This window comes from Pelobates fuscus, chromosome 3 (assembly GCF_036172605.1).
Source record: "Pelobates fuscus isolate aPelFus1 chromosome 3, aPelFus1.pri, whole genome shotgun sequence".
NCBI classification, from domain to species: Eukaryota; Metazoa; Chordata; class Amphibia; order Anura; family Pelobatidae; genus Pelobates; species Pelobates fuscus.
In genome coordinates this window covers 199,167,690-199,192,988 of record NC_086319.1, presented here as the reverse complement: position 1 = coordinate 199,192,988, position 25,299 = coordinate 199,167,690, and the positions used below count along the sequence as shown (strand labels likewise).

The following is a 25,299-nucleotide window of genomic DNA, read 5'->3' as shown; positions in this document are numbered from 1 at the left end:
TGTGTGAGTGCAGTGTGTGTGTGTGTGCAGTGTGTGTGTGTGTGTGTGTGCAGAGCCTTGGTGGGGGGTGGGCAATTTTTTTTTATTATTCTTTTTATTTTTTATTATTATTTATTATTATTTTATTTAATTTCATTATTATTATTTTTATATTATTATTTAATGTAATTATTATTATTATTAATATATTTTTTTTTTCGTCCCCCCTCCCTGCTTGATATATGGCAGGGAGGGGGGCTCTCCTTCCCTGGTGGTCCTTCATTGGCAGTTCTGTGGGGGGGGGGCTGTGGGGGCTGTGAGAGAGCGTTACTTACCTCTCCTGCAGCTCCTGTCAGCTCTCTCCTCCTCCGCGCCGTCCGTGCAGCTCCCTCTGTCAGCTCCCAGTGTAAGTCTCGCGAGAGCCGCGGCTCTCGCGAGACTTACACTGGGAGCTGACCGAGGTGCTGAACGGACGGCGCAGAGGAGAAGGGAGCTGACGGGAGCTGCAGGAGAGGTAAGTAACGCTCTCTCACAGCCCCCACAGCCCCTGTCTGTATTATGGCAATGTAAGTTGCCATAATACAGACTATTGACTCGAGTATAAGCCGAGTTGGGGTTTTTCAGCACAAAAAATGTGCTGAAAAACTCGGCTAATACTCGAGTATATACGGTATCTATTTCTATCTATCTATTTCTATATATCTATCTGTATATTTCTATCTGTATTTCTATCTATCTATCTATCTGTATATTTCTATCTGTATTTCTATCTATCTATCTATCTATCTATCTCTATCTATCTATCTATCTATTTCTATCTATCTATCTATCTGTATATTTCTATCTGTATTTCTATCTATCTATCTATCTATCTATCTCTATCTATCTATCTATCTATCTATTTCTATCTATCTATCTATCTGTATATTTCTATCTGTATTTCTATCTATCTATCTATCTATCTATCTATCTATCTATTTCTATCTATCTATCTATCTGTATATTTCTATCTGTATTTCTATCTATCTATCTATCTATCTATCTCTATCTATCTATCTATCTATTTCTATCTATCTATCTATCTGTATATTTCTATCTGTATTTCTATCTATCTATCTATCTATCTATCTCTATCTATCTATCTATCTATCTATCTATTTCTATCTATCTATCTATCTGTATATTTCTATCTGTATTTCTATCTATCTATCTATCTATCTATCTCTATCTATCTATCTATCTATTTCTATCTATCTATCTATCTGTATATTTCTATCTGTATTTCTATCTATCTATCTATCTATCTATCTCTATCTATCTATCTATCTATCTATCTATTTCTATCTATCTATCTATCTGTATATTTCTATCTGTATTTCTATCTATCTATCTATCTATCTATCTATCTATCTATTTCTATCTATCTATCTATCTGTATATTTCTATCTGTATTTCTATCTATCTATCTATCTATCTATCTCTATCTATCTATCTATCTATCTATCTATTTCTATCTATCTATCTATCTATCTATCTCTATCTATCTATCTATCTATCTATCTATTTCTATCTATCTATCTATCTGTATATTTCTATCTGTATTTCTATCTATCTATCTATCTATCTATCTCTATCTATCTATCTATCTATTTCTATCTATCTATCTATCTGTATATTTCTATCTGTATTTCTATCTATCTATCTATCTATCTATCTCTATCTATCTATCTATCTATCTATCTATTTCTATCTATCTATCTATCTATCTATCTCTATCTATCTATCTATCTATCTATCTATTTCTATCTATCTATCTATCTGTATATTTCTATCTGTATTTCTATCTATCTATCAGCCCATAGTTATCCCAACCCCACTTTGGAAAGCATATCATTTTCTGCTATTTTCCACATGTAAAATGAAATATACCATCTAGTGAGTCTATTTGTGGAATGGGATAACCACCTCTTTTAATGTCTGTTTTGTTTTCCTAATCTTTCTTAAACAGTGAAGAATAGGATCTTAAAATATACACCAGATTATCTAGGAAGAATTAACCCTGAATAAACTGTAAAAGCTGGTGATATTAGTAGATAGACTTTTTGTCTCAGTCAGGATGTCTCCATCGCAAAGATTTCATTTTATTTTCTTGTTATGTTTGATAGGTTTGGATAGAGGCAGCATTACAAATCTTTTATTCCCTTGGAGTTGGGTTTGGAGGGCTTCTCACATTTGCTTCATATAACACATTCCATCAGAACATTTACAGGCAAGTATTTAATATGCCAGATAAACAATATTCTATTGAATTTGTTATAAAGCCTTTATACCTTTTATAAGGGTAAATCTAAAAGGTATTGTTCAGGATGCGTTGGAATAAAGGACACATTTCATTATATCAGATCCTTATTTGTGTCTCTTCTCTTAGGAGTTGGGTGCTTTTGTTGTTTAGTAGCCACTGAGAACTACACTGACCAGCCACGACATTTCAATAAAATAAAATATATTTATAACATGACTCGGGTTAGCAGGATTGGCTGGAGAGGGACTGTCTCAGTTGTCAGGCAGTCCCCTCTGGCTGGATCCGGCGAGGAGGATGAGTATGAGAACCTGCGGGAGAGCCTGATTGTTAGGGCATACTATGCCGTCCTAATGGTTGTAAAGCCCTCCTTTTGTCGGACAGCATAGCCCACCATAACTTCAGGAAAGGGTTAAATGGATAAATTCATAAGCTCTGCTTGTGGGAAATAAAGGTGTATTTGGGGGATTATACAAGAGTCCATAGTACAGCCTTATATGAATAATTGTCAGGTCTCTGCTCTGCACTCACATAACACTCCCAGGTCCCGCCGCTCTCTCAATGCAGGACGCCAAGCTGTGGAGTGCCAGTGAATGCTGATTTGGTTGGTCTGTCCATTTTGCAGGATTCTGCGATTTGCGATTCAACTCAGTTGAAATCTAATTTGGAGGGTTGCAATTTGATCTTCATGCCGCTGTGCTCCCTAGGCATGCACGCTCCTAGTAATATGCATTTTAAAGGGGAAGGGAATGTTCCTTTCCCAGGGGGGCTGTTGGTGATGTGAGCATGACGTGGAGGAGGCATATTTCCTTCTCTTTATAAATAAACTGCTCTCCCAGTCGTCCCTGCTCAGTGTTACTCTGCTCCATATTCATACATGTAGTCCCTTTTGCTCCTGCTGTTTTTCGTATTCTCTTCCTGGTACTTGACCATTGGCCTGTTTTCCACATTGGAAGCTGTGCTGCCTGCCCTGGCCACTTGCTACCCTGACTGCACCTTCATCCCATCCTTGCCGTACCTTGCCTCGATTTCCACTCAGCCTTCTATGGCATACTGGGTTCTACTAAAACCCTGACAATTATTCACAAAAATGAGTCAAGACTACATTGGCATCAACTGATAAAACAAAACCTGCTGTGACAGCCCACTGATAAAACCAATTAAACTAAACCTAAACATCACAATTTTTCCATTACACAGCATTTTAATGCATAAAAAATATTAAATATAAAAATAATGTTTCATATTCAACCTGTAAATTGTGAACGGTAATAGTTAAAAAGTATAAAAAATAAGATAGAACCAAATTTCAAAGCAATGTTAAGCAAAGCGAATATAACTAAATACTTATGTCCCAAGAGTTACTAAACTCTGACATCAAGGAGATGCAGATTCATTTTAACAATTTTTCAAAGGTCTACTACATTCAGACTAATTTATTCAAGTATGCAAAATTGCCTTGTTTGTTTGTTTTTAGACTTGGAAAAAATTTTTGTGTGTGATATTATGATTTCAATATTAAATGCTATTTCTCTCCATGTTACAGAGATACATTTATTGTTACTCTGGGTAATGCCTTCACAAGCATATTAGCCGGGTTTGCAATCTTCTCAGTGTTGGGGTACATGTCAAAAGAGTTAGGAGTTCCTGTCGATCAAGTTGCAAAAGCAGGTATGAATCATGTTTTTTTTTTAACTTATCTATAGGCATATCACCCTCAAGAACTGTAGAGCTACCATGTCTTATGTCTCCATAACTACAGTTTTGGAAATGTTTTTTTCATTGTACCATTTGCACATATCTTCTTGGGAGAAACATTTGTGCCATCAAATCTCCTTTCTGGTATTTACAGCTAGAACATTTGGTAACCTGCTACATTCAAACATCACTAACAAATGTGGTATGGGAGCTTTATTGACAATTTATTTAGAAAGTGTTATAGTAAGAAAGACACATTGAGATTTCACTTGTTCGAAAAGTAAGGGACCTGGGTCCTTGGACTCATGAACAATGCAATGTTGTTACTAAGTTATATTCCATAACATATACAGAATATATGGATGGACAGCAGTGTAGCAGAGCTCTGCAGGAGAAATTTGCTTGACCAGCTGTCTTGTTATAATTGGAAATAGAGAGTAAGTGCTTAAGGTGGATCTTAGGCTACATGCAATGTGGAAGGAGAACAGGAGATTATCGATGAAGTGATTATGAATCAGGCTTGAAAAATGAAATGTACATTTGGAATTCAGTGTTAGCTAGTTAGGGAAATTGCATTATGTGTTTTATAGAGTGTCGAATTTACAGAATTGGATTGTTGGCCTAGATGCATTTACTGATTTCTCTTTGTGAGTGTCTATAATAAGAGTATGTTGGACAATCAACTTCCTCACCATTGGATTTCAACAGAATTTGTTTCTGAGCAGATTACCAATTGTAAAGTAGAGTTTTATAATAGTCAGAGGGTTACTTCATCCAAAAACAGTGTATTATTAAATCCCAATTTGAGTTGTAGTAACCCTTGCCCTCTTGGTGCCCCTCTGAAAAAACAGAAAAAAGGGAAGACTTGTACAACACTAATGTGGGGCAGTGCTGCCATTGGTCATCTCCCCACTTGCATTCTATACGTGCTAATGATAAATAGAATGGAGAGTACAAGCGCTTATATGTGTAGGATAAGATCTAGGTTATACCAAATAAATATGCGTGAGCTGCTGTATCACCGTGCTTATCTTTATATCAGAAATAATGGAAAAGAAAGAAATATCCGGTGTAGCGCTCTAATGGCAGTGGATATATAGGAGTAGTGAAGGAAAAGCCTTGCTATACCTTAATGGGTCATATATTTATGAGTAGTCCCAATGTTTTCAGGTTTACCTTAAATAAAAAAACACAAATGTACAAAACATAGTGTAACCTGTATACAAAGAATAAATAGAAATAAAGTGTATAAATAACTAAGTCACACTTTACTGAGCTAATACACTAGCTCAGGTATATGCGCCTTAGGGTCCGTAGAGGCGACCCTCACCCTCCTTTTGGTCCAAATTTTCTCCAGGTGCAGTATCCTAGATGATAGGTACAGGAGGGAACATATAGCGAAGTACAGTCTGTGTATATAGGATGTATATTATGGAATAATACCAATATACTCACAAACCCAGAGCCAGTATCTCGGCTCGCTTCATAGGACGTATGTGGTTAAGGACCACATTCCTTCTTTATAATAGCAGGTAAGAATAAAAGCCGTAAGTGTAAAAAAATGTATATATGTAATTTATTGTATGTAAAAAGTATAATATAACATCAATATAAAAATAGTATATAAATAAAATAACACTTGTGGCTATAGTTCAAAAGACAATTCTGTCTGCTCACTGTTCATCCAGGACGCGTTTCACCAAATTGGCTTCCTCAGCTGGAAAAAATGTTCATGAGGCATTAAGGACTCCTTCCTGCTTATATATCCTGTTAATTGTGGCTTTAGGCTTGTATTTTTCGCGGGTGCTAATGATAAAAAAAAAGTTTTTATGCGCAGAATTAACATTAGCATAATGCTTCCAGATGAGTTACTGAAACGCTACACACATAGACTTCAAGCACCTTGACCACTTCAAATGAATGAAGTGGACATGGTGCTTGGAGCAACCAATTATACAATATGAAGTCCAAATCAGGGTCTTGCTAGATACAAAGCTATTTTATAAGTTAACTGGATCCCAAGTTCTGATTTGACATATATATATATATATATATATATATAGAGAGAGAGAGAGAGAGAGAGAGAGAGAGAGAGAGAGAGAGAAATATATCTAAATTTATATTACATTTTTCTGTTTCAAATGTCTTGTATGTGATATGTAATTTGTGAGAGTATGATGTCCTCTTTATACATTCACACATGTGAAGATATCTAACTGATAGACAGAAGATGTATATAGAGAAAATAAAGATTAAGCCCAAGAATGGGAGACTTGATATGTACCTTTGAATGAAATTAATACATTTTCAGTAACGGACATATGCTTGGTACTGTGTGATGACACTTATCCGGTGGCTGGCACACAGCACCACTTGGTCACACATATGCTTAGACATATAAAAGGACTTACATAATTGCATGTCCACCTACCTACAGTGAACCCCTTGCATAGTGACATTAAGGGCAAGTATTCAATTGCAGAATTCCATCCCTAACTTGATACTGCTGTGCCTTATAAGAAAACTTCATGCGATTTGTGTGGTAAAATGGTCTTGTCCACATTGCCTCTTTCTTTATAACTCTGTGTAAAGTAATGTAGTGATAAAAATCTGTGAGAAAACAAAGTGAATAGCCTGTAGCAGCTGTATGAACCTAAAATAGACCATGTTCTACTAAATGTTCTGAAACCTTACACTATCTCTTTGTGTGATGGAACAATATGTTGCAGAGCATGTAGCAACTAATGTTTTAATTGAAGAATGAATCAATACACTTCTTCTAGAATAGAAACTCAGGCTTCCAATGCTATTTTTAAACGTGTCTCAGGTTACCGTGTGTTCTTATCTTGATATAAAGTCATTTTGACATCCTAGCTGGAATGTGATGTATAAATATATTTGTAGCTCTGGAAAATAAATATTTTGCATCCTATACCGTAGTCATTGTGATGAACTCACTCCTAAAAAGACTTGATCCACTAAGCTCCTACCTCCTTGCCCTGTTCCCTAGCCCACAAGACCTTCTCCGAGAGCCGGAGTGTCCAGGCGCTATTAGCGGGACCAACCTAAACTCACAATGAAAATCCGACCTGGCCACTTACCCCTGGTTTTCCCGGTCATTTTGTATCCTCACTTTCCCCACTTTCCCCGCAATCTAGAAGGGCGCTTCTATCCCAAGGGCTTAAAAATCACTTCCTGAAACCACCAGGGAGCTTCATTTTCCACTGAGATATTTTGCCTAGTAAATTACCGAGGATTGACCCGGACCACGTGGAACTCTTTCCGGCCAAAGCTGTTGTAGCGGTCGGGCGAAACGTTCACTGTGTGGAATTTGGCCAATTCTTCATAGATCTGAGCACTATTTTACCAGAATGGGTACTTGGATCTGCCATTTAAAATGATGACAGAAGAATGGCATGTGGGGATACCATAATGTTTAATGGATGATTTGGGGGTATTTCTATGTCGCGCTCTCTGTATCCGGGATATAATTAGTTTACTGAGTATCAACTCAATTATCTCCCAAACACAGAGACGCCTGGGTGGGCTTGAGAGTTTCTGGATAGAGACCCCATGCTGGGAGTCTGTGTATAAATGTGTGTACTTATGGCTGAATAAGCCAGTTCTTGTACCCTTTATCAAGTCTCGACTGATGTTTGGGTATGCAAGAGTTATAATCACTGCTTCACTATGGGATCATGGAGAATCTACAACGGAGGTACCACTCTGGGTGCAGGCGCTCTGTTAAAACTGGTGGTAAAGGTGGGTTACAAACCCACGCCCCCGAAGAGACTGGCAGGCACCAATGATTTTTTTTTTCTTTGGATCAGTAAACAAATTATGAGTCGCTTAACTGCCAAAGAAGTTTGACTTCTGAGCAGCATTTTTATGGACTATGTGCAGAAACACCTATAGCTCTTCAACCTTATAGATTCTGTTAAATATATAAGTTACAGAGGAAATATATTCTGTCTTACATCTCATTTCAATAACACATAAGCCTTTTAGAAAACCAAGGATTCATATATCATGAAAATGTGGTATCTGTAAATTAATACAATATATGAAGTGTTCTAATCTAAAAAGAGTTGCAAAATTGTAATAGGATAAAGACACCAATGGAATGTTCCTGATGGCTTTACTGGTTTTCGTGGCATTTTAGAACAAAACCCTTGGATAAATCCCATACAGTATCCTAGAAATAATCAACATCATATGGGTAGCGACTTAGCATAAAGGTTATGTTTTTAGTACTTCTCAGAAAAGAGTAAAATAAGTAACATAATGCTTCGGGGTGTGCTTTTCAGTTATTTTTCAAAACTATTACAATTAGTAAGTATTATATAAATGTGTGCGCTGGAGATGTAGCTAGAATATATTTACCTCTGTCCCAGATTTTTCACAATTTAACTTTTCAATATTTTACTGTAACTTGATTTACTATTGAGTTATTCAACTCAAGAAATCTCTTAATGGATTTAGCTTCAAGCTTACCAGATTTCAAAATGGCTAGGTACCCTGGCACTGTATTCTCTAATGTAGCATTACTTCATTCTTTAATATCATATCTTGCAAAGTATATATCCCCGCACATTTTAAATGTGGGTTATATATCAGGCCAACCCAACTCTTTGTAAACAGAGCCCATCATCTGACTGATTAATGACTCATCTCTGTAGAACAGTAAGTGATTTGGAATTTTTTCACAGTAGATATTCTCTCGTGACTTGATCAACCTGCACATTTATTGCTGAAGTTATCCGCAGGCGGTTTATCTCAACACCCTCCTGTAGTGTCAAGTTGTTATGCAATTAATGCCATCTATCTCGTTCTTATTACTGTGAGCTCAAAGTGTGATTCTCAAGCTGTGAGATGCAGTCCACATGCAGCTCCATGAGGCCCACAAGAGTGCCACACAAAAAACACATCACCGGTGACAGAAAAAAAGGCATGATGCTAAAGCTGGTAACAAAACTGAAACATGTAGAAATGTAGGAACAGTGTATAGTACATTCTGTATAGGCTGTGGAATATTTTGTACCATGTAGTACCATATAATGGTGGTTTGCTCAGTCAAATTATGTGCCTATGAATTCTGATCTCTACTGGTGCCAGCTATTTATTCATTGTATAAACCATCTGACTATCCTGATTATATAATATTTTATTGCAGCTTTTAGATATATAATAGCTAGATTTTGATATATGCTAACTTATTATAGACGCATAATACCAACAAACACACACGCAAACACTGCACTCCCTCTTATCAATGCATGTAACTAACCCATGACCAAAAAATATATTATGAAACATTATCCAGATTTACTTATTCTAATCTAACTCAATATAAGAATATACTACAGACAGAGTCAATGTTTCCTTTAGACCACCTTAGAGTCGAAGCATCAATAGCCCATGTAAACTTTATACACTGGGTCACATTGTCATCTTGATTGGTCTTCCTTTCAACACTTTTGTTTTTGTGCAGATGCAAAACTAACAACCAGTAACATAATTTAACATAAATGCAAAAGATTTTATATTAGACTTCTTAATTTTAATACTCTATCAGCCAGTATTAAACCAGTAAAGAAAATGACTGGAATTGTTTAATTGGTTATGGTATTTTTTGAAGATTTTTACACTTATCAGTGATATCTTTAATGAACTGATGGTATTTCCTTTTAATTCTGTTAAGGTCCACATCCCACACATTATGCCTGTCACCGTACACATTCAACATGCCAGATGGTTCCTTTCTCCGAATGTCTGATGCTGCTGGGATTAACATTTTTGGCAGTCTCTGCATTTCCTTTCATTTAATTCCACTGTTTTTGCTCTAATTATTTGGGGTTTTTACTTGGCCTTATTAACACTGTTCTGGCAAGTAATACCTTACTTTTGTTTTTAATTAAAAATTTTCCTTACAAGAACAAGCTGTTTTGAAGTAAAACTTGCAATGCAGTCCAGCAGACGCAAAGCTAATTAATTATAATGATAATAGAAAAGTGGTCAGATGTTAAAGGAAAATGGTCATTAAAAAGGCAATATATTTTTATTTTATAAATATACCATTGCTTTATTTTTTTAAGTCATATACACACATATTTTGAACAAATCATTTGCTACCTTTCCCACTCCTCCTTTCTGACAGACATCGTAATGAATCTTGGGTCAGACAGTCAGTTATCCCAGCCTACGCTCACTATTTTATAACCGTCTGTTGCCTTTTAAAATTATGTTCTCTTACTGCTTAACCCCTTAAGGACACATGACATGTGTGACATGTCATGATTCCCTTTTATTCCAGAAGTTTGGTCCTTCAAGGGGTTAAATTGTTTTCTTTTTTTTAGCTCTAGCACTTGTTTTTTACACCTAAACTGACCCACCTCTTTTTTCCCAGCACTAACTTCCTTGTTTGTGCTGATCAGTGTGTAATTAAAGGGACAATGTAGGCACTCTATCTGCTTCCTCTCATTAAAATTGTTGTAGTGTATGGACTTCCCAAGTTCCATAATTTCATTCAGCATTAAACGGTTTTCAATGTTTTATGTTTTGATGTTAAATGAGAGTTCACAGTACCTCTTTCCCTCTATGCTGCTTTGGCTAATGAGGAATTATTAGTCTGAGCAGCAATGGGCAGCTGTGATTGGTTGAGAGTGTCAGCAGACTGATTTTAGCCTATCAGAGCTCTAACTAACAGTATAAATGATATGACTACAAAGAAGTGTGTAATTTCTGCCTTTGCCACACCTCCAGAAGGGGCCAGACTGTGGGTGGCCCGAGGCCCGTATTTAGTGTTAAATTGCTCTAAAACAATTTAACACTTCATGGAGGGACTCTGCCTGGGGGCTGCAGACATTATAACCAATCCATAGACATGCCATTATTATGTTAAGTACAGTGTCCCTCTAAATGTTTCCCAAAGAGATACAGTGTTGTCACATTGAACATAATATAACATACGTAAACATTTACTCAAATAACTATTTAGTGAATATATCACATTTATATTTGGAGTCAAGAAAAACATAGATAAAAATAGTAATACAAAAATATGTACGCCATACCAGAGTCAAAACATAAATGAAAATAAATATGAATTAAAAAAAAGTATTTCATATATATATTACCGTGCCAGAGTTATGGCAAAACAGCAGCCGAATTTACATCTTCTCTTGAAAATCATCAACAACAAACTTATGGGCTCTTTTGAAAATAAACAATTGCTGAGAAAGGCATTGTAACTTTATATGCCAACACAATACAAATAAAATTTAAAAGAAAATAAGAATGCAAATCAGGGTTACTTTTTTCTAACTGTGAGTGGTTGTAGTTCTAATGAGGTTTCCTAAGAAATGTGTCTCAATTGTTTAATCCAAATGAGGATTGGAACTCATTCAATGACCCTAGTCTGCTTTATGTACCATTTATATAGTTTTCTGATTTAAATTAATTAGAGATGAACAAATAGTTAATTACTAAAATAAATATTAATTTCCCCTCAAGGACTTTCATTATATTTTACAAAAGCAAATTGTGTCAATAGAGGTAAAGAATGTAGAAATTGAAAAATACACAGTTATTCACTGCAGCATTACTGACATTACTTTAAAATGTTTTTTTTAGATTACATTATATAAATTAATGGAAAATGGAACAAATCAAATAAAGGGGGGTTGTAGAAAATTAAGAGAAAATAGGTGGAAAGGTAAAGAGCATTCGGGCGTAATAATGGCTTATAAAGCAGTAGGATTTAATTAATTGATAATCAAACTGAAAATTACAAACCAAAATAATTTAAGTGAAAAAAAAGAGGAGGTACAGCCACAAAACTGTAATTCATTTTCATGAATTGGAATCTAAATGACATGTTTATGAAGATGCATTTTTAAAATTGCCACCAGTTTCCTGACAAATACTGATAAGTAGCTATTTGCTCGTTTTTATCTGTTTTGTCATATTAAAGCAGCACTATCATGGCCGAATCCTGGTTTTTTTTGTTTGTTTTTTTTAAACCCTAGTTTTTAAATCCTAGTTAATTTTGTTATCTGGCTAAGAAATCATACTGGTGTTAAATAGCTACCCCCAGTGTAATTTTTCTCTGCATTTTATAAAACGTTGCTAGTAGTTTAACAAACCAAATCAGATTAGCATCATGGTGAATGCAGAGTACTTGATATATACCGAATATTATATAATTTTTATATGACAGCCTATCATATGTCTTCTAACTGAAAATAATATAAAAATCCCTCAGGAGTTTTATAGCTATAAGATATGTGTTATATTTAAAAACATTTGAAAATAATTATCATAAAAAGGAGAGTACAGAATATAGCTGAACTAGAAGGGTTTTTCACCTTCACAACTTTGGTATTAATTAAGTTTTTAGTTAACCAAAGTTAATGTTTAAATCCACAGTACAATCTTATTAGCTTTAATGTGTTACAAACCTTTGTAAGTGTTAAAGAGAAACAATTAGTAAAAAATGAAATCGGTAATTTTTTTGTAATTGATTATTTAGTGATTAAATAGTAATTCATTATATAGTGATTTGCCCATCATTTTCTATGAATGTCTTGACATCTCATTTAAAAAAACTGGTATGTGTGAGTCCAAAGGCGTCTCATCAGTCCATTTTGGGCATTGAAGGCCCTGTCACATGATGGGTAGATATGTATTGGCACTGTTTATGATGTCCATATTCAGTCCATGTCTCACAAGCATACCATAGAATTGGAAGCACCACTGCTTGGTAGACCTTCAGCTTTGTTGATCTCTCCATATTCTCAGACATTGAAGAATAATCAGCTGACGACAATGCTGGCTTTAGTAATTCTGCCAGCATCAATTGACACTATTTGGGAAAGGGTACTGCAGTGCTCAGGAACATAATGAGGTCCACTTCTTGAAATTTCTGTCTATTTAAAGTTATAGATGGATCTAAGTATGGAGTCTAGGGAGCTAACTTGTGAATTACACCAGGCTTTAATATTAATAGTGAGAACAAAGTTGTATGCAAATGAAAAACATTTTCATACTGTCTTTTATTTCTGACTCTGTACAAACATTCAGAGCACAATCATTGGCCAAGAGAAATCCTCGGAATACCGATTCCTTCACATTGGTGATAGCACACAGCTGCCTCAGGTTGAATCATTTCCCATCAGTTCTGTACTTCAGGCCGACTTGAAAGGCATCAATCAGAGTGGCAGATAATACCATGCTGGACAGAGTGGATGCTAAAAACACTTCCTTGTTTGAAGTCATTGGTGACTGGTCAGTCCTCTGATGTTTCACCACCATCCAGAACACGAGCCATCATACCATCATGAAATTGATGTACCATTAGTATGAACCTGTTATGAGGTGCACACAAAGTCCTGAAAAGTTCACGATTCTACTTTTGGCATTTCTGTAGCTGAGGTGCAACAAAAATCATGTCAATGGTCCCACATTCCTTGCAGAAGCTGCATTGTGACTTTGGCAATAATCCTTGCTCCAAGTGAGTGATCAATTGGTTGATGTCTTTCTTTACTTCATTTTCATCTAGTGGAGCAAACATAGAGTAATTGACTGCAACCTGGGGCATCTTGTAAATGGCCTCACTGATTACTCATTAATTACTGAAGGGCAATTACTGCGGCTTTGTGGTGGGCTAAACACGATATGGCCATATGGTGCAACTAAATCCCCAAATTTGTTTGCTGAGGGTTTTCAAGGCGTGTCATAGAACAGCTTATAGTCATTCTTGTCTGCATACACCTGTGTATCATCTACTTAGGTGCTCAGCTACAAGCTCTGTGTTTTGTGCAGTCAGTTCTTTACTGTTCTAGATGCATTAATGGAGGTCTTCTTTTACACAGAGGATGGATCATTCTGATATGCAAAATGCAGGCAATGTAATGCCTTCAATTCTACAAAGCTTTCAATCAAATCAGTATTGCTGACTGCTTGTGGAGGGCCCCAATATTATTATTATTATTATTAGTATTATTATTAGTATTTATACAGCGCCAACTTATTCTGCAGCACTTTATAATATTATGGAAGGGGGAAATTTAAAATAACAGAGACAATTACAAAATGATACAGGAACAATAGATAGATGAGGACCCTGCTCAGACAAGCTTACAGTCTTGAGGAGTGAAGTATAAGGAGTCAATAGGGTGGTCATCAAGAAGGACAATAAACAAACAAGGCTGGAAAGTAACATAACTGGAGTTGATAGTTGAGTTTGACTCTTTAGAAGAGAGTCCGAGACATATTAGTGATATAGAAGGTTAGGTTATAAGCATTCCTAAATAGATGGGTTATGAGGGATTTCTTTAATGATTGAAGACTAGTAGAGATGGGGGTAGGCAGGCTGTTCCAAAGAAAAGGAGCCCAAAGTCATGCAAGCGTGAGTTGCTGTGAGGGTGCGAGGAGCGGACAGGAGGTGGTCACTGGGAGAGCGTAGAGACCTAGAAGGGTCATACATATGACTCAGTGAAGAAATGTAACATGGGGCTACGTATGTTTAGAGCTTTGTAGGTAGGGTTAGTATTTTAAATTAACACCTAAAGGATACAGGAAAGATTGACAGAGGGTGAGGTATGAGAGGAGCAATAGGAGAAAAGGGATGAAAGATCAGCCTGGCAGCAGCATTCATTACATATTGTAGATGGACACAGCTTCTGGAGAGACCAGTTTTTAGAGAATTAGTAGGAATGTATGATCTTCAAACAGTCAGTGCTGCACATAGTTTTTGTAACCCTGACTTGTCTGGCCCTTCTCCTTATGATAATAAGATGCCAGTGCTTGAAATGTGCATGCTTCCATGAAGTTCTATTATGAGTAGGGAGGTCAAAGAATAGATAGAACATACAGCTGACTATCTATCCTAAGTAGGACAAAAGAAAACTACTCTTACGTTAAATAGTTTTCTTGAGTAAGACACAAAGCTAAATGCTCAGAACTTTTCCTAGGTAGAGCACAAAGCTGACTAGCTATCCTAGGTAGGACCAAAGAAAATTGCTCATAAGTTAAATAATTTTCCTAAGTAGGACATAATGAAAATAACGCTCGTAAGCTAAGTAGTTATCCTGAGTAGGACAAAATTGTCGGTTAACGCTCAACGCGCGTTTCGGCTCCTGGGAGTATGGATGTTCCACCTTTAGAGGTGTTACCCCTCCCTGACACCCCAGATATCCCAATTTAGTTATTAATGCTAAAAAAATGAACTAAGTTAAATTAAAAGATTTGTGTATTAAATATTCCTATATTTGCATATTTGATAGACTATCTGCAGATACTAACAGACCCTGCCCTGACCAAGAATTGTCTCCAAAAGCATTCTGCATCTGATCTTGCCCAGAAGAGATCTATAAGATAAGTAGTTTATCTCCCGGCGTTTGAAGTTGATAGACAACAATGTTTGTGAACTCTACTGTGTGGAGCAATCACTTGAGCCACTAACTATGCACTTCCACACTCTTTCTGAGGAGCAGTGACTCTTCCCACTTTTATATGCAGAGAAATAAAAAAATAGTCATCTGCTAACTTAGAACTGAAGAAATCTTTACAGGTTGCGGCAATCATAATCTACTTTCAAAATTTCTTAGAGAAACACGTTAAACACTTAAAAATAGTATTAGATTAATTAAACACATATCGAAAATTTTCTAGTGTGTGTTTAAACACTCCAAGCATCATCACTATAGCAAGGGTGTCCTGTTGCATCCAAATGTAAGTAGTCAAATCATTTTAGACTTACTTGCAGTTTGCTGGGGCCTCACCCTCCCCACTACAGCCTGCTGGAGAGCTAGAAGCTTCCCATCTAAGCAAAGTCCAGTGGTATGGGGCACAGCTCATCAAGTGACAGTGATCAACTGACACTTTCAGCCAATAAGCTGGCCCTGCTCTTAAAGTGGGAGAGCTAATAAATAATGTTTCTAAGAATGAGCTTCCGACTATCCTGGCAGCTGTTGGGAAGTGGGAAGTGGCGCTTGGAAGATCCCAGGTCTAACCATTCTAAAACAGTTTATCTAATTACAATGTGGGGTGCCGGGGTACTCCTGGCTTTATAACCATGAAAACACAATGTAGTGGTTATGGTGTTTGGACTGTTCCTTTAATACAATTTAATCAATTCAATACACAACAGAAATAAGTCACCCGTGAAGGGTTACTCCAACCAAAAAACAGTGTTTTAAGAAAACATTGGTTTTAGTTAGAGCAACCTTTCCCATTCTGTTCACCCTCAAATTTGAAAATAAAATAAAAAAGCTAAACCTTACCTGTGTTCCACCCCAAGCCTGATCCTCCTCCGCTGCCGCTTATGTATTTAATTTAATAATTTTAATAGGAGCAAAAAAGGCGAGTTATTGGGATAATGAATTCTGGTATTCCCAGGCTAGAGCACAAGCAATTTTTGTTTTTGTTAAGGCAACAATCTTCTTTAGGCCGCTTTACATCTATGCTGGAACGTCAGACCATTGGCAATAATAGAGCAGAAATACAAGAAGTGCATGGACACAGAATGCAAGATGAGTAACTAGAAAGGCATTATCAGATCCAAAATTAAATATCTATAAAGTGATTGCAGATCAGGAGCCACCCAAATCTATAACATGCTTATATTAGATTAATCTCATTAATAAAAAAATATTATTATATAGACCATTAAGTGTGCCAGTGACGTACGTACCCTCACCATTTTTAAGGCCGTCACAACATACCGTTGCAAGAAAAAGTATGTGAACCCTTTGGAATGATTTCTGCACAAATTGGTCATAAAATGTGATCTGATCATCATCTAAGTCACAACAATAGACAATCACAGTCTGCTTAAACTAATAACACACAAAGAATGAAATGTTGCCATGTTTTTATTGAACACACCATGTAAACATTCACAGTGCAGGTGGAAAAAATATGTGAACCCCTAGACTAATGACATCTCCAAGAGCTAATTGGAGTGAGATGTCAGCCAACTGGAGTCCAATCAATGAGATGAGATTGGAGGTGTTGGTTACAGCTGCCCTGCCCTATAAAAAACACAAACCAGTTCTGGGTTTGCTTTTCACCAGAAGCATTGCCTGATGTGAATAATGCCCTGCACAAAAGAGCTCTCAGAAGACCTATGATTAAGAATTGTTGACTTGCATAAAGCTGGAAAGGGTTATAAAAGTATATCCAAAAGCCTTGCTGTTCATCAGTCCACGGTAAGACAAATTGTCTATAAATGTAGAAAATTCAGAACTGCTGCTACTGTCCCTAGGAGTGGCCGTCCTGTAAAGACGACTCCAAGAGCACAGAGCTTACTGCTCAATGAGGTGAAGAAGAATCCTAGAGTGTCAGCTAAAGACTTACAAAAGTCACTGGCAAATGCTAACATCCCTGTTAGCGAATCTACAATACGTAAAACACTAAACAAGAATGGATTTCATGGGAGGATACCACAGAGGAAGCCACTGCTGTCCAAACAAAACATTGCTGCACGTTTACAGTTTGCACAAGAGCACCTGGATGTTCCACAGCAGTACTGGCAAAATATTCTGTGGACCGATGAAACCAAAGTTGAGTTGTTTGGAAGAAACACACAACACTATGTGTGGCGAAAAAGAGGCACAGCACACCAACATCAAAACCTCATCCCAACTGTGAAGTATGGTGGTGGGAGCATCATGGTTTGGGTCTGCTTTGCTGCATCAGGGCCTGGATGGATTGCTATCATCGAAGGAAAAATTAATTCCCAAGTTTATCACGACATTTTGCAGGAGAACTTAAGGCCATCTGTCTACCAGCTGAAGCTCAACAGAAGATGGGTGTTGCAACAGGACAATGACACAGTTCTGTAAAGAGGAATGGTCAAGAATTACTCATGACCGTTGTGCACGTCTGATCTGCAACTACAGGAACCGTTTGGTTGAAGTTATTGCTGCCAAAGGAGGTTCAACCAGTTATTAAATCCAAGGGTTCACATACTTTTTCCACCTGCACTGTGAATGTTTACATGGTGTGTTCAATAAAAACATGGCAAGATTTCATTCTTTGTGTGTTATTAATTTAAGCAGACTGTGATTGTCTATTGTTGTGACTTAGATGACGATCAGATCACATTTTATGACCAATTTGTGCAGAAATCCATATCATTTCAAAGGGTTCACATACTTTTTATTGCAACTGTATGTCTCAACATTTCAAATTGACATTATTTAGATCAGTCAGTGTACCAGTGACATATGGTACCCTACCCATTGTCACATATAAGGACGCTCCCATATACGGGCCAACATTTCAAATGGACAAAAAGGGACATTTTCATTTTAGAGGTGTGACTAGAGGCAGAGCCGTTCTGAGAACTTTCATGGGACTTACTTTGAAATGTTCCATGAGATAAAACATTTTTGGTTTTGGTGTATAGATCATGCCCCTACAGTCTTACTACTAAATTCTTTGCCAGTCTACTTCCTGTAGAGAGAGATCTAATATTTAAACTTTCTTAATTGAACAGTATGTTTAATTTAAAATGTCTTATCTCATGCTCTGCTAACATCCTGCTAGATCCTGCAGTGTGTGATTAGAGTTCAATTTACAGAGCAGGAGATAACACCTTCTAAAGCAAGTTAAAGGGACACTATAGCCACCAGAACAAGTACAGCTTAATGTAGTTGTTCTGGTGAGTATATATGTGGAGGTGCTAATTGGCCTGTGTTTTGCCCCACCCCCATCCCACCTCCTTGCTATTTTCAGCCAATCCCATGCTTTCACATAGGGAATGCATTGGATTGGCTAGCAATCGTAAGTTCTGATAAAGTTACCAAGGAGGTGGATCGGGGCGGGGGCCAAAGCACTGATCTTTGTTAAATCTGCCTGTTGCACCTCTCTTTTTCTTTTTCTGTTACAGAAAAAGTTGTGCAAAACAGGATGTTGTTTTTTTATAATTTATAATTTTTATTGTAGCATAGCATTTTATACGGTTGTCATCTCACATAGTTTTGCTACTTTTTAAATGCAGCCATTGCATATAAAATCATAGGTAACAGGTAAACATAACAATCTCGGTAGAGCATAGGTATAATGATATACAAATAGGTATGCATAAACTTTCTAACACGTGGTTGCATGGTATTAGTAAGATAAGATAGCATTGCTTGTTAGGGATAGCTTCCTTTTGGGGGGGTATGAGCGATCTGGGAGGTACATGGTACTGCAGTTCGTAGGTGGTCTATCGGGCGGTGGGCCCGCTGGAGCAGAATTTCAAAGGTGGAGTCAGACATAGAACAATGTAATAGCCTAAGGAATAGTCCTTTGTTACATGCAGTCCAGGGTATAAGGTACTTGCGGTGTTCAGGTTGTCGGCTGAGGAGTGCCTATGGGACCGCTCGTTCTAGGGAAGAAGGGTTGGATTATCTTGACGTCCCATATCCTGGTTGAGGTCACTGGTGTCTTTGCTGCAGAGGTAGTGCCTGTAGTGGCTTCCAGGGATATCCCCAGGTTTTGCAAAAATGCTACAGAGTCACTTGCTTGGGTGATGTGTATTCTTTTGACTTCAATGCTGACAGAGAGCCTGCACCCTGGTCCCCATCTGTATTGTATCCCCTTGGTTCTCAGTACTTGGGTGACTTCTTTCATGGAGTGTCGCCAAGTGACCGTTGCCCTGGAGAGGTCATTATAGAACGATAGCTCAGAACCTTCAAACTCATACGTGTTAGCTTCTCGGGCGGCTTCTTGTACCAGTAGCTTGCCTCGGAGAGACTGAAAGCGGATGAGTAGGTCTCGTGGGACATCAGCTGGGGCTCTAGGTGGTTTAGATATGCGAAATTGAAACTCCAGTAAGACAGATTTTGCTTTCGCTTGTGGTAGCAGGGAGGCTAGTACTCTACGTAAGTAGTGTGTGGTCTCAGGGTCTTGCACAGCTTCAGGTATCCCCCTTATTCTGAGGTTTCGCTGGCGCTTAGCGTCTTCCAGTGCCGCCACTTTATTTTCCAGTATAGTGCTGGTCTTCTTCATTTGGGCCATTTACCTTTGTAGGGTTTCAATTTTGGCTGCTGTAGCAGCTTCATTTACCTCCACGGCCTGTATGCGGGCTGTCATTGTGCCCAGATCTTCTCTGATTAGGGCCACATCTGCTGCCGATTGAGCTTTGAGCTCTTTGAGCAGATGGAGGATGTCTGCTTTGCTTGCCGGCATTTGGTCAGGAGGTGGAGTGCTCTCCCTTCTAGTGCTCCTTCTCTTTGTCGCTGCCTCAACGGCCTCCTCCATACTGTCTTCCGAGGAGTTTTTAGAGGCTTCCCGCGCGGGCGCCATCTTGGTAGGCCGCGGCCGCGGCGTTGCTCGGAATAAATCGCCGATATTTTGAGAAGGCGGCAGCGCCTCGTTATGGAGCTGTTTGGATTTGCGTCCCATTGTGTTCTGATCAGTGTTGGCAGTGATTGGGCTTTTCTGAACCGCCGATTTTGTCGTTTGTGAGTGTATTTCTCCCGGAGCTCAGTGCTCGCACGTCTGCTTGGGTTGCTCGCTAGCTCCGCCCCCAACAGGATGTTGTTTTAATCGCTTTTGCATCTGTGTTGCTCTAGAAGATGGATGTGCAGTTCGTATCTAGTTCACTTAATATACTGTCCAATTGTTCAATACACAATGCTATTGCAGTTTCTTGTGAGTTCTCTTTGTCTTCGTAATGCTTGACTTTATAAACTAATAAACAAACAAATTTGACACCTACTCAGCTAAGGTGCCAACAATATGATGTGCGCACACATGTGTGGTGTCCCGCAAACACATGTACAGTGTTTAAAAGACTAATTTCCATGGGTCAAAACTACATTTACATTGTGTGACTGCACGCTTATAAACCCACACTACTTGCTTTAATAGTGAAAAATGTAAGCACATCTGCGGCAGGAATATTCTGCCATTTGTTGTCTATAAGGTGGTAAGTCATTCAATAAATGAATTAAAAGAGTAAGCAGGAGGTAGAGTACATTTACAAAGATATATTTATTGTATTCTACTTTCACACATTTATGTATTGCATATTCCAAGTTTGTCTCTGTTTTGCATGCATGTAATGTTTACCTGCTATACCTCTTTAATCATCAGGTGGACTAAGTGCACTAACAACTCATTATTTTTTAGAATGCAATTACCTCTTTATCAGATCAAATTAGTATAATTAGCTTCAAGTACTTCATAATAGCACTGATAATATGGTGAATAATATCACAGAAAAGGCAGAGCAATGTAAGAAAGGTGCAGAAATTGGTATACATTCTAAATGGGGCTCATAGACGGAAAATATTTATTTCTATAATTATTGCCGATGATTGTATCTCTCACAACGGGAGCTTTACGTTTTCATCTAATTAGATATAATATTTTTGCTGTAATACCTTCTGCACCTTTTGTACCTTCCAGGTCCTGGATTGGCTTTTGTTGTGTATCCACAGGCCATGACAATGCTGCCACTGTCCCCTTTCTGGTCCTTTCTTTTCTTCTTCATGCTTCTGACACTCGGATTGGACAGCCAGGTAAGGGTTTATTGATAACATTTTTCTAAAATCCAGTTTAAATGCAATGTATTCATTCATGTGATTTTTTTTCCCACCCCTCATGCAGTTTGCATTCATGGAGACCATTGTGACTGCCATCACTGATGAATTTCCTTATTATCTGAGACCAAAAAAGGCTTTCTTCTCTGCTATTACGTGCACTGTTTTATTCCTGCTGGGACTGATCCTGACAACAGATGTAAGTTATATTTCCTCTGAGAATTCCTGGACAATTTTTCAATCTAAGGCACTAGAGTAGCCTTAGACAAAATGCCTTTTGTCACTGGGTTTATTGGTGACAAGCTGCCCTTTACCCCTGGCTGTTGGAGGAGCCTGATTGCCAGCCTCTTACCTGTTGACTATGGTCCCTGGGAGATTTGGCCTTTCAGGTGCAACATTTGGGCCTATTGGATTTGTATGGTGCTGCTGCTGGCCCTTTAAAAAACATCCGTGGACATATTTTGATTTTTAGGAACAATGTCCCTTTAAGACTGTGTAGCAGATTGCATTCAGGCTGTCTTCAATATTATGTATGCTATTATGTGTTAGGTAAATTGTAAATGTGTAGGTTCTATGTGATAAATGTAACAGTATGTATTTTTACGTCTTTTATTGTCCTTTGTCTGCCATGTGGCTAATGGAGTTTTACCTCTGTCCTTGGAGATAATTGGATTACTTCCCAATTATCTCCAGGATAGAGACTCTGTGGAACTGTTTTGGGAAGAAAAGCCATGCTTCATTTGGTAACAAAGGACTTTCCCTTAACTTTTGAACCACTGGTCTGATTCCCACCATTTTTTAATATGTTGTTCCCCTGAATGGATTGATTGTGAATATGTATTTCTATAGAGATTGGATGTATGGTTTTAGAGTTATAATAGTTGGGTAAATAGTATGTTTTAATTGTATGTATAATTGAGTTTCCTCTCAGGATAAGGGGAGGGGATATGTGGGATGTAACTGTGATATGATTGGTTGTTTTATCCCTCCCTGTGGGCGGTCCTGTATTTGCAACAACTGTAATAAAAGCCAGACTGGGTGTGCTAGCACCTCAGATCATCTTGTACCTTCATGAAGTTTCGGCTCATGTTTGGGGGATTGGAGAACAACACTCTGGGGATTGCTATAATCACTATACTCCCCAGGGTATAATCGCTGAGCTCTGCTAAGAGCTTGTTCCTGTTCCTGTTCTCTGGAATTCGGAGAGGTCCACCTACTGGAAGCTGGACCCTGGTCTTGGGTCCAGAGTGGGTGGAGTCGGAGAGACCCCAACCAAGCTGCGGCGGTTCGTGGGGTCTGCAGTGGTTATGGTGTCAGGCAGAGTGCTTGGAGACCTCGGAAAGCACTAGGAGCATCGGTCAGCGGAGGGTACCCGGTCGGGGTGCCAGCGGTTCCGTTACACTGGTGGCAAGCGGAGGGATTCGAATCCCGAATGGACATTTCAAACCAAGCAAGGGAATGAATGGCTCAGCAGTACCAGCTACTTAAAAGAACCACACTAAAGGACTTACTGGAAGCTCGAGGCAGAGTGGCAAGTAACAAGACAAAAGCCACGTTAATTGCAGAATTAATACAGAGCGATAATACCAGTAATACAGAGATGGATCAAGAGGAAGAAACCGTGATGCAAAAGGACATCCGATGGATGATCAGTCTATTGGGACCCAACCCAACTGCAGAGGCGGTTCTGCAGGTCATGGCACAAGCCAGACAATCGCAAAAAGAGCGAGAGTACCGGGACAGACCGTCACAGGGAGATTTACTACACTCCCCGGGAAGTACTGGGGAACTACCAAAGAAGGTAAATTATGCAGCTTTTAAATCTTTTAATGACAATGAGATGGAAATTGACAGTTACTTACAAGACTTTGAACGTCAATGTGCACTGGAGGGATTAGACTCCACAAAATGGGCTGCAGTCATTAGCAGTAAATTGTCAGGTAGAGCAGCTGAGGCGCTGCGAGCAGTACCTGAGGGGGACATACATAATTATGAAAAGGTAAAAGACATTTTGTTTTGGCCAGATATGCTGTAACTCCGGAGGCATACCGGAAAAAGTTTAGAGATCTGAGGAAGACTGGGAGAGATTCCCATACAGAATGGGCTTTTCGGCTACACCGGGCGGCCCGTAATTGGATGAAGGGCTGCCAAGCAACCACCCTGGAGGATGCTTTGCAACTAATGTTACTGGAGCAATTTTTTAATCACACTGCAGAGGACATAAAAGACTGGGTTAAAGATAGAAAACCAAAAACTGTGGAGGAAGCCGCCAGGCTAGCGGACGAGTATCAGGATAACAGGAGGAAGGAGCAAGGGGCGAGCAGACCACCTTTTAAGCCTAATTACACGGCTCCAACAACCCCTACCCCTCCTAGACCCTCCATGAGTAACTCCTCACCGAACCCAGCAAACACATCTCGACCCCCTGCAGTGTGCCATTATTGCAAGCAACCGGGACATTATAAGAATCAGTGCCCTCGCTTAAACCGGGGAAGCTTGGAAAGGCAACCCCCACAACAACCCAGGACAGCTGCTCATTGTGTGCAACAAGAAAGCACAAACCATGTCCCTAACCAAGAAGAACAGTGGAGTGTGTTACACGAGGTCAACCCAGTGCAAGCTGGGGGTGACAACCGGGACCACCACCGCCAATGGATTACCGTAGATGGCATGGGGGCCCGGGCGCTGAGAGACTCTGGGGCTACTGTGGTGCAACCTCACACGATCAGAGCGCAAGCTCGCACCGGACGCACAGTCGCTGTGAGGGTGGCTGGGGGCGCTATCCACAAACTGCCCACCGCTAATATCCTTGTCGATTGGGGTTCAGGGTCCAAACAGCTGGAGGTTGGGATTATGCAAGAACTACCCGCCGAGGTTTTGTTGGGGAATGATGTGGGATGCTTAACCTCTCAACTAGCCCGAGACACCCCTGCCGAGGCATACCCGGTTACCACCCGAGCTCAAGCCAGACTGGAAGCACCGCTGCACTCTGAGGAAAACCAGGTAAGAGTTGAAATACCCCCCTTACCCGATCCCCCCTTTCCTTTTTGGGATACCCCCCAGGGGTTTGAACAAGAGCAGCGTACCGACCCCACATTAGAGGGATATAGGAAGGCAGTGGCCGCTACCCCAGGGAACAACCCGCACGAAAAGTTTGAATGGTATAAGGGGTTGCTGTATAGAGTGACCGGGGGGGGGTGGGACAGGGGGCCACCCAGGTCATCAAAAGACAGTTAATTGTACCACGTAAATTCCGGGCTGAGTTGTTAAAACTCAGTCATGACATTCCCCTAGCAGGACATCTAGGGGTCAAAAAGACAAGGGACAGGTTAACCCAAACATTCTTCTGGCCCAGGGTCACCCAGGACCTCAAGTATTATTGCAGGACGTGCAACGTCTTTCAAAGGGTAGGGAAAAGGGGAGACCTTCGGAAGGCCAAACTTCCCCCATTGCCCATTATAGAACAGCCCTTTCACCGAGTAGCGGTGGATTTAATAGGACCCCTCAGCCGACCCAGCCAGTCGGGCAAAAAGTTCATACTAACGGTAGTCGACTACGCCACTAGATACCCGGAGGCAGTCGCCCTCACCAACATAGAGGCAGAGACCGTGGCAGAGGCCCTTGTTCAGATATTCACCCGGGTAGGTTTCCCACAGGAGATCCTATCCGATCGGGGAACTCAGTTCACGGCTACCCTGACACAACAATTGTGGCAGAGCTGTGGAGTAAAACCCCTGTTCAGCGCCCCGTATCATCCCCAGACTAACGGGCTCTGTGAACGTT

The 25,299-nt window shown here is 39.2% G+C and overlaps 1 protein-coding gene across 1 annotated transcript in view; it reads left to right on the top strand.

The window, feature by feature from the left end:
- Window positions 1–25,299, top strand: part of SLC6A7 (solute carrier family 6 member 7) — a 145,629-nt gene that overhangs the window by 73,042 nt on the left and 47,288 nt on the right. The window contains exons 7-10 of the mRNA XM_063447898.1: window positions 2,145–2,248; window positions 3,825–3,949; window positions 21,383–21,495; window positions 21,584–21,715. Of these exons, the coding sequence (XP_063303968.1) occupies window positions 2,145–2,248; window positions 3,825–3,949; window positions 21,383–21,495; window positions 21,584–21,715 (474 nt within the window). The remainder of the gene's footprint in view (window positions 1–2,144; window positions 2,249–3,824; window positions 3,950–21,382; window positions 21,496–21,583; window positions 21,716–25,299) is intronic.